Raw genomic sequence first — 8,650 nt, 5'->3', positions numbered from 1 at the left:
TCCCCGTTCCCAAGCTTTGGGATGATGCCCTTGCAGCTGGAGGGGAGCAGGCACAGAGCACGACACGGGTGTGGAAAAATAAATGTGTGGAACAGAGGGAAATGCCAAACGCGTCGGGAAAAGGGCTGGACGTGAGTAATAACCCGGGATCCTTCCCTTCCTTCTCTCCCTCCCACGGCTGCCCTCGGTTCCAGGCGCTGGGAATGGGAGGGATCGGCTTCCCTGCCCAGCGTTATTCCTTTGAAGGAGCGTTTTCCCCAGCGGGAATGAGGATGGGAGAGCCGATAACCTCCCGGTGCTCCTCCCTCCGCCCTGTTAATGATTTCCTTGGAGCTGCGGCAGCCAGGGAGAGCAGAAAGCCTGGGAATTTCCTGCCTGCCTTTGCCACCTCAGGCTGCTGGAGAGGGACAAGGCTTGGGATGTGCCAGGGGCCTCCTGTGAGCTTAAGAAAGGGAAAAAATACCTAAAAATGTGAGCACAGAAGCAGAAATTCTATGTTTCCCCCCCAGAACTGGAGACACCAGGTGTTTCCTCCTTCTGTAGAGGGATAATTAAGGAAATTCCATTGTTTCAGTGGAAGAATTTGAGCGCCTGGTAAAGCTGAGCTTTCTGTCTCTGCGTGTCCGTGGGTAGGGATGTGCTGCCTGTGCCGTGGGATGGAATTCCCGGTGTCCTGAGGCCCTGGGGACATCCAGGAATCAGGCCTGGCTCATTCCTGGTGCCCACCCCACCTCCAGGACAGGCCCTGCCCGGAACAGCAGCTTCCCAATCCCTCTGGACGAGCCCTGGAGGGGTTTGAAGGGAAGGGTTTCACTCCAGTGTTGTGTCAGACCCTCTGGAGATGTTCTCCTGGGACTTCTGAGCCACACATTCCTAGTCCAGAGCTGGTCTTGGGGAAAACTTCGGGAAAACTTGTCTGGATCATCTCCCAGGTGGTACCAGACACCCTCAATTAGGGGGTGCCTCGTTAAGAAATGCAAAGCAGACAGGGCAGGTATTCCCTGGGTTTCTTTGCCCAGCTGAGAAGGGGCTGTTAGGGGTCCCAGAGGTTTTCCTGGAGCTTCCCACTGGGTTGTGGCTCCATGGAAAGCAGCAGCCTGTGCTCATCCTTCACCCTGGAGCATCGTTTCCTGTTGACCCACCTGGAAAACTGCCAGGAGCCTTTCCCTCGGTTTAATCCCCCTGTGCTTTAATCATTACCTGCCTGCCCATCTCGCTCCTGCCGGGGAATGCAAATGGAGCCAGAGCAGAGGAGCAAATCCAGAGGTCGAGGATAATTCCTGGCCTTTTCCACCTCCACGGCTGGCTCCATGTCCTGGGGGGAAGAGCCTGGCTGGGAACAGGTGGCTCTCCTGCAGCAGGTGACCGTGGCTCTCTCTGGGATCATTTTTCCAAAGGGAAAAGCTGTTGATTCCTAGGGGGATGCCCCTGTGCCAGCCCAGCCCTGGGAGTGGGGAGGCTGGCACCAAGCTCTGAGGCACCACTGGAATGGTGGCTTTGCAGCCTGTGGGAAGAGGGAGGGAATTTGGGGAGTTTTCCTGAGAGTAAATGGAATTTGAGTTTGTGTAATGCAGGGAGCTGCTTTTAGCCTGCCACGGATCCTCCTCCAAACAAAGCCAAGGTTACGCAGTAAATTGCGGAGCGGGGCTGGTTTATTTTGATGAATTTTTATTTTGATGTCTGCTTGAATGGGATTCTCTGCAGCGCCAGGAAAAACCAAGGATGACTTCACCCTCTCTTAAAAATTTATGCAGAATATATTAATTTTTTCTTTTTAAGTGAAGTATCTTTTTTTTTTTTCAAGCTCTGCTGCTGCAGGGGAGAGAGAGCACTGGGGAGGAGGGTCTGAGGGCTCTCTCCACCCGTGCCCCAGCTGCACAGCGACTCCAGGGATTCTCCATCCATCCTCCCACAGCTGCTCCAGCCTGTCTGTGCTGGTGGGAAGCTGGGAAAGCTGGGGCAGGGTGATGATCCCACAAAGGCCTTTCTTTTTTCTAGAGGCACATCTGGTGTGGGGAATCAAATCCGAGCTGCCCTGAGCAAGTGTTCCTGGATTTCAGTCATGTGAATCCTTGAACAGCTGGGCCTAGGAACAGGATAAATCCCTGTTTGCTGAAGGAAAGGAGGGGAGGCATGGAATTTCTGCTGTTTCCTGCCTGGCTGGGAGTGCCCAGGACATGGTGTGAGCCCGAGCTGTGACCCCACCATGCCCCTTGGATGAGCTTCTTTCCAGGCAAAATAGGGATTGAAGATGACATTTTGTGTGTCCTCGCCCTCCAGCCATGGCCAGGGCCAGACTCTTGTAAATGAGGGGATGTTTGGGTTCATGTTGTGGTTGGAAAAGACCTCCCAAGATCACCCAGTCCAACCCCAATGATGGGCACATTCCCAAGTGCCCCATCCACTCGATTTTTGAACCCTTCCAGGGATGTGACTCCACCACAGCCTCTTCCAATGCCTAACCCATCCTTCAGTGCAGGAATTTCGCCTGAAATCCAACCTGAGCCTCCCTCCCCTGGCGCAACTTTCGGCCTTTCCCCCGTGTCCTCTGGCTCTGCCTGCCCCAAGCCAGGCCGGCTGGGGCCGGGGCCAGGTGGGCGCTGGGGCAGAGCTCCGCTCCCTCCCTGCCGGCTGCACGAGGTAAAAATAACCGGGAATGTAGGGCAGAGCCTCTCCCAGCAGTTCCCGCGCGGGGTTTCCGAGGCAGCAGGCACAAGGAAGGTGTCCGGAGCTGTTACCTCAGGGCTGGCTGGTTTTGGGTGCCTCGGGGCCGCGCTCCATCCCTCTCCGGGCCGGTCCCGGGGGGCTCGGGGCTCCCCAGCCATGATGTGCTGGGGCACAGCTCTCAGCTGTGGGTGCATCCTGCTCCCTCCCTGCTCTGAGGTGGGGATGAGCCAGCACAGAGCCAGGGAAATGAGAACTTGCTGGGGCATAATGCCAATTCAACGCCCATTAACTTCCCACAAATCCTCCGCTCCACAGCCTTGCTGCCGCCTCCTCCTCCTGCCTTCTCCCCATCCTCCTCCTCCTCCTCCCCATCCTCCTCCTTCTCCCCCGCCGGGGCCGCGGCGGCTGCGGGCGCGGCCGGCGGGGCGGCAGCGGCGGATGCCTGCATCCCGCTGCTCTCCTGCCGGGATAAAACCGCTCCCTGGAAGCGAGAGAGCCGCGGGATCGCGCTCCCGGAGCTGCCGCAGCACAGGGATGTCTGGTTTAGAGCATTTCCTGCGCTTCCCACATTTCACGAGTGCGAGAGCTGCCTGCAGGATGGTGATTCACCGGCTGCGGTCTGCTCGTGGTTCCGCAGGAGCTGGGGATGGGGGTGTTTGTGAGCATCCATCACGGCCGCCCCCGTCCCCCGGGGGTCCCCGTGTTTGGGGAACATCGCGATTATTTTAGTGGCCAAAATGAGAGCTGGGCTGGGCTGGGGTTGTGGCTTCATTTCCCTCCCCAGAGAGGAGGGGGGCTGGGGGGGGTCCCTAAACAGACAAAAGTCTACACTTCTTAAGTCTAAGAGGTCATTTTAGATTTGTGCTTCCTCTCAGGAGGAGGCTCATTTAGGGGCTCGATGGCACCGGCGGATTATTAAATGCACCAACATCTGTCCCTCTGGCACGGCGATGCTGAGAAATGCCTTTGCCTACGTGCAGTGAGGGTGTTTCGGAAAACCCCCATTCCCAAACATTCCCAGAGCCAGACCCTCAGCAAGCAGGGCCTTGCCCGGACCAGCGCCCCATCCTTGTTTTTCCTCCATTCCCGTGTTTAATTCCAACTTCAAGCCGTGCTTTCCAACAGAATATCTCAGATGCAAAATACCTCATGAAGGGAAAAGATATGAATCAGAGAGAAGAGTTGAAAGGATTTTTCACGGAATGTTTTCAGTCTAGCAATTCTGGAAGGGAATTTCCACTTTCGGGAAAAAATATCCTGGGGATTTTTTCTTTTTTTGCCCCAGCCTTTTGATTTCCCGGCAGCTCCGAGCCTGTTGCTCTGGACAGCCGGGATAAATGGTGCCATTGTTTGGGAGCAGCGGATGTTTTCCCAGCATACTCAGGAACGCACGGGTTAAAGGTTGGGCATTGTCTCCCGGCTGGAAGCGGCTCCGGGGGGTGGGATGATGATGGTGATGATGATGATGGTGATGGTGATGATGATGCCGAGCTGCGGCACAGGCCTGGCCTAAAATCCTTGGGTGTTACTGCGACAGCGCTGCCGCCTTTCCCTGCTTCCATCCCCTGCTTGTTTATGGATCGGTGCCCTCCAAACCCATAAATATTAGAAGGAAACCAGCCAGAAACCACGCAAATCCTAAGAAAAAAAACCATCCAGGGAAACATCTTTTCAATTTAAATCTGTTCCCAAACCTTTCTAGGGCGCTGCAGAGATTAAGAGCAACCCCAGCCCCCTCGCAACCCCATTAACCCGAAGGCCGAGCTTTAATCCTTTTGTGGATGGCAGTCCCGGGGTTTGGGATCAGCAGTGGAAGGCAGCAATGATGGGATTTTGGTGGCTGCCCGCGGGAGGGGGTGGCAGTGTTTAATCTGCTCTGCTCCCTCCTCACACCCCTTTTTTGGAGCTGTTAAAGAAACTAAAAATAAATCAAAGAGAGGAACAAGCCAGCGCCTGGGAAAACTTGAAAAGGGGTTTGTTTTGAAGGATTCTGGCAGAAAAACTCTGACGTGCCCAGGTCACGGCTGGGCCACCAAATCCGTGGCAGGGAGGGAGCTGGGAATGGGGCAGGTGCTGAGGAAGAGGAGGAAATTCCTGTCGTGTGCCATTCCTTGCCTCAAATCCCTGATTCCCCCAGAAATGGGCTGGGAAATGCAGGTGGCCCTGGGCTCTGCTGGGGTTCGGATGTGGCTGAGTCCGGTGAATTCCTTGAATTTAGGCCGGATCCTCCATGGTCTGGAGGTCCCAGCATCTGTTGTCTTTTCCACGGATGCATCCTGGAATCAGGCTGGACGCTGATCCATGCCATGGATTTTCCCCTTAGTTTTGTTTCTTTTCCTATTTATTCCAGTTTATTTCCCTATATCGAACATTTCATGCAGGGCTCTGTAATTCCTCCTGCAGTCTGACCCAGAGAACCTTGGCTGGTGCCCACTGAACGATGTTTCGTGAGCTCCTGAGCCCACATGGAATAAAAATCCAGCGTGCAAATCCAGGCTTTAGCCCAGAAATAAAGGTTTTATTCTGCTGCGTGGTTCAGCTGGGCTTTACTGGCCCTCAGGCTCAGCCAGGCCTCCAGTTTGCTTTGTAAATCTGCATTTTCAGCGGGTCCACGGAGCAGAGCTGGGCTCCTCAGCCTCCTCCTGGCTCTATCCATGGTTGTTTTGCCATCACTGTGCAAGTGGCTGATGTGTCTGAATCATGGATTTTTAAATTCCCGACTGAAAGCAGAGAAGGCAGGGGCACCCAGTGCCCGTGCCTGAGGCAGGAGCCTCCCAGTTGCCCCTGGGAACGGGATTTGGCTCCGTGTTTTGGCACCAGGCACGAGCTGAGCTATCTGCTGGCAGCAGGGTCGCTCTGGAGATGGTTCCAGGCTCCACACGTGCGAGGAAAATTAAGAAGGAAAAGAGATCTGAGGAGAAAAGAGATTTTATTGGCTTAGAAATTGTCTCTGAGGTGGGGCAGGGGGTGTGGTTGATCCTGCTTGGATCTGTGGGTTTTCCTGGGATGTGAGATGTGTCCAGCTATTGGGATTGACTTTGTCTGTCTGTTTTTGAGAGGGATCTGTTGGGTAACCCTGTGGCAGGGAGGTGCTGGTGTTCCTGTGGGTTGGGAAGGTGCTGGTGCCACTCTGGATCAGGCTGGAAGCCCCAGGGATGGACTGGGCAAGGCTGGGTGCCCCCCACCCCTCCCAGGATCCCACTGAAGCATAATGGAATTAATCCATAAAATTCACAGGCTTAAAATGCAGAGTGCTCATTTAAAAAAAAAAAAAAAAGAACCAAAAGAATTGGAGACTTTATGAGGTTTCTTTGGTTTGATCTCAGGAGGGGTTTGGAGGGTCCAGAAATCAGCTGTCGTCATCCTTTTCTTTAAAGTGAGTGCAAATTCTGGTGGCAAAATATAACCCCGAGGGACAGGCCTTGGGGAAAACCCCAGATTCCATGAAAATCCAGTGTGGAAAAGCTGGAGAGCTGCTGGCCTGGCCCCTTGCCCGTGGAGAGAGGCTGCAGCCTGGTACAGCTCCGTGCCACTGCCCCACATCCACGGCAGTGACAATAGAACAGAGCCTTTGTCAGGGAGCTCTGGGGCCTTGTTTGGACACAGATCCCAAAAAAAGGCTCTGCCCAGTGGTGGAAAAGCACTTGGAGTGTGCTAAAGCTCAGGGAAGCATCACCAGAGGGAGGCCTTGGGCCAGCTCATCCCGGAATTTTATAGACTTACAGGTGCCTTGTGTTGAGAAGGGACGGGTGGGAGAGGTTTATTCCAAGATTTGCAATAAAATCAAGGTTTTGTGGAATGGAATCGCAGAATCCCAGAATAGTTTGGATTGAAAGGGGCCTTAAAGCCCATCCCCACGGGCAGGGACACTTCCCACTGTCCCAGGCGGCTCCAAGCCCCATCCAGCCTGGCCTTGAATGCTTCCACGGATCCAGGGGCAGCCACAGCTGCTCTGGGAATTCCATTCCAGGGCCCCACCGCCCTCCCAGGGAGGAATTTATTCCCAGTATCCCATCTATCCCTGCTCTCTTTCAGTTTAAAACCATTTCCCCCTGTCCTGTCGCCCCATGCTCTTGTAAAGAGTCTCTCCTGGTAGTTCTGGCAACTTGAGATTCCATAATCCTGGAATTTACCTCCATCCTCTGTCCTGGGTGCTCCATGGCCACGAACACGATTTGGGCAGCTTGGAGGGCTTTCCTTGATCTCTGCTGGGAACTCAGGGGCTTCCTCTCCTCCCTTGGGATCCAGTGGTGTTTGGGAGCTGATCCCAGCAGGAAGGGGGGATTCCTCCCCTCTGGAGCACACCCCAGCCCTGGGGGGATGTCACTGACCCCAGCAATGCTTTTACACTCAGGAAAGGAGAATTTTGCTGCTTTCTTGTCCTCGAGCCATCGGGGCGTGCTCTGAGCACCCCAAACTGGCTGTGCCCTATTTCCTCGCATCACTTAGGGATGATTTAAGCACTTCCATGCCCATCCTGGCGTTCCTGGCGGCGCTGGCTCCGTGTGCTCCCATCCCAGGAACCCCCCCAGCTGACCTGCTCCAGATTTTGCTGCTCTGAGCTTTCCCTTCGTGCTGGAAAAAAGAAATCAGGCTCTTCCCCCTCTGGCATCGCCGGCGGCTGCTGCAGGAGCTGCGCCCATGGAGAGGGCAGTGGGATCTGCATTCCTTGGGCACTGATGCCAGCATGGAGCCCTTTTTGGGGATGTTCCAGGCAGAGGGCAATGGTGGCTGTGGGTCAGGCAGCCCCTGGGGAAGCAGCTGAACACCAAAGGGTTTGGTCCCTGCGCTGAGAGAATCCCCAAATCCCTTTCCCTTTGGATATCCTGCATTTAAATCGGCCTTTTCCAGCACGGAGGTGCCCATCCCAAGGGAGCAGGTCCTGGTACTGAGGAGGGCACCAAATGTGCCCCCAGCCGTGGTTCCAGGGGTGCTTCTCAGCCAGGTCTGGGGTTTCTCCCGTGGCCTGGAATAGCTCCTGGATGCAGGGTTTTCCCTGGAGACTGGGATCAGTTCTGGGAATGCCCTTCTGCAGAGTCCTGGTGCTTCCCAGGAGGGCAGGGCAGAGGTGAGCTGGCCTGAGAGCTGGGATGGCGGACAAAACATCCTGAAAACTGCGGGTGACAAGGGTTGAATATATTTATTTCTATTTCTGGCTTCAGGGTTGTGTCACTTCCTCCCCTTGGGGGTGGCTCTGGTGTCACTTTGCAGGGGTGGGCACCGAAGCCCAGCCAGGGAGGGGACGTGGGGACATCCCCGATGGATGAGGACAGGGTGATGCAGGCTTGTCACAAACCAGGAGGGGACTCGAGTGACAAATCCCAGGCTCAGCCCCGGCCCGGGGCTCCTGGCCACCACATGCTCCCCTGGGGCTGTGCCATGATTTATTTATTTGGGATTTATTGTGTCAGGATCCATCCCCATCCGGGAGAGGAAGTGGATTTAGCAACAGCAGGAAAAGACACAATGAGTCAGCGGCGGAGGGGAACTGAAAATAAGGAAATATCCAGAGAATGACTTTGTTTCATTTGGGAATTACAGTTGCAAAGCACGATCCAGGGACAAGAGTGGAATTGAACATCTGTTGTTGCTGGTTTTTCCCTGATAATTAGGAGTAGATTTGTGCTGGGATGCATCATTTGGGTGTTGTTAGAGCTGGGAATTTAGCTGGACTTTGCATTTGGGGTGGAATGATGTCGTCATGGCTTGGATATCTCATTAAATGTTGTAGGGCAATTAAAATTAGTTATCTGTAGTGTTCCACCAAAAATCAGGATTTTTCTTGCTGCTGTGCCAGGTTGTGAGGAGAAACTGTGGCATAATTCCATTTTCCTAAGGATTCCTTTTGGGAATGCCTGCCCTGAGCTGTGCTCTGCCTCTCCCTGCAGCTGATCCCGACAAACCTTTCCCACTGGGATGGGATCTCGGCAAGGACAGAGCGGGATTTGTGTGGGAGGAGGTCGGTGACGGCGTTGGGAAGCCC

At 54.6% G+C, this 8,650-nt stretch overlaps 1 protein-coding gene and 1 long non-coding RNA gene across 3 annotated transcripts in view; one reads left to right on the top strand and one right to left on the bottom strand.

The window, feature by feature from the left end:
- Nucleotides 1-86: 86 nt before the first annotated feature.
- Nucleotides 87-8,650, top strand: part of LOC103615674 (schwannomin-interacting protein 1) — a 19,705-nt gene continuing 11,141 nt past the window's right edge. The window contains exon 1 of one of the 2 annotated variants that reach the window (XM_017734359.1): nucleotides 87-131. In XM_017734359.1, coding sequence (XP_017589848.1) covers nucleotides 102-131 — 30 coding nt within the window. In that variant the 5' untranslated portion in view covers nucleotides 87-101. Of the gene's footprint in view, nucleotides 132-2,439; nucleotides 2,641-8,650 lie in introns of those variants that run through there. The other variant, XM_017734358.1, reaches the window with a different exon arrangement.
- Nucleotides 1,652-2,813, bottom strand: LOC108446771. Its single transcript, XR_001862069.1, has 2 exons — nucleotides 2,739-2,813; nucleotides 1,652-2,086 (listed from the first exon to the last, which is right to left on the bottom strand). It is a non-coding gene; the product is annotated as an uncharacterized LOC108446771 (long non-coding RNA).

The sequence above is a fragment of the Corvus brachyrhynchos genome, unplaced genomic scaffold (genome assembly GCF_000691975.1).
Source record: "Corvus brachyrhynchos isolate BGI_N302 unplaced genomic scaffold, ASM69197v1 scaffold544, whole genome shotgun sequence".
In the NCBI taxonomy this organism is placed as follows: domain Eukaryota; kingdom Metazoa; phylum Chordata; class Aves; order Passeriformes; family Corvidae; genus Corvus; species Corvus brachyrhynchos.
The sequence above is the reverse complement of the archived record's forward strand: the minus strand, read 5'-3'. Positions and strand labels throughout refer to the sequence as shown.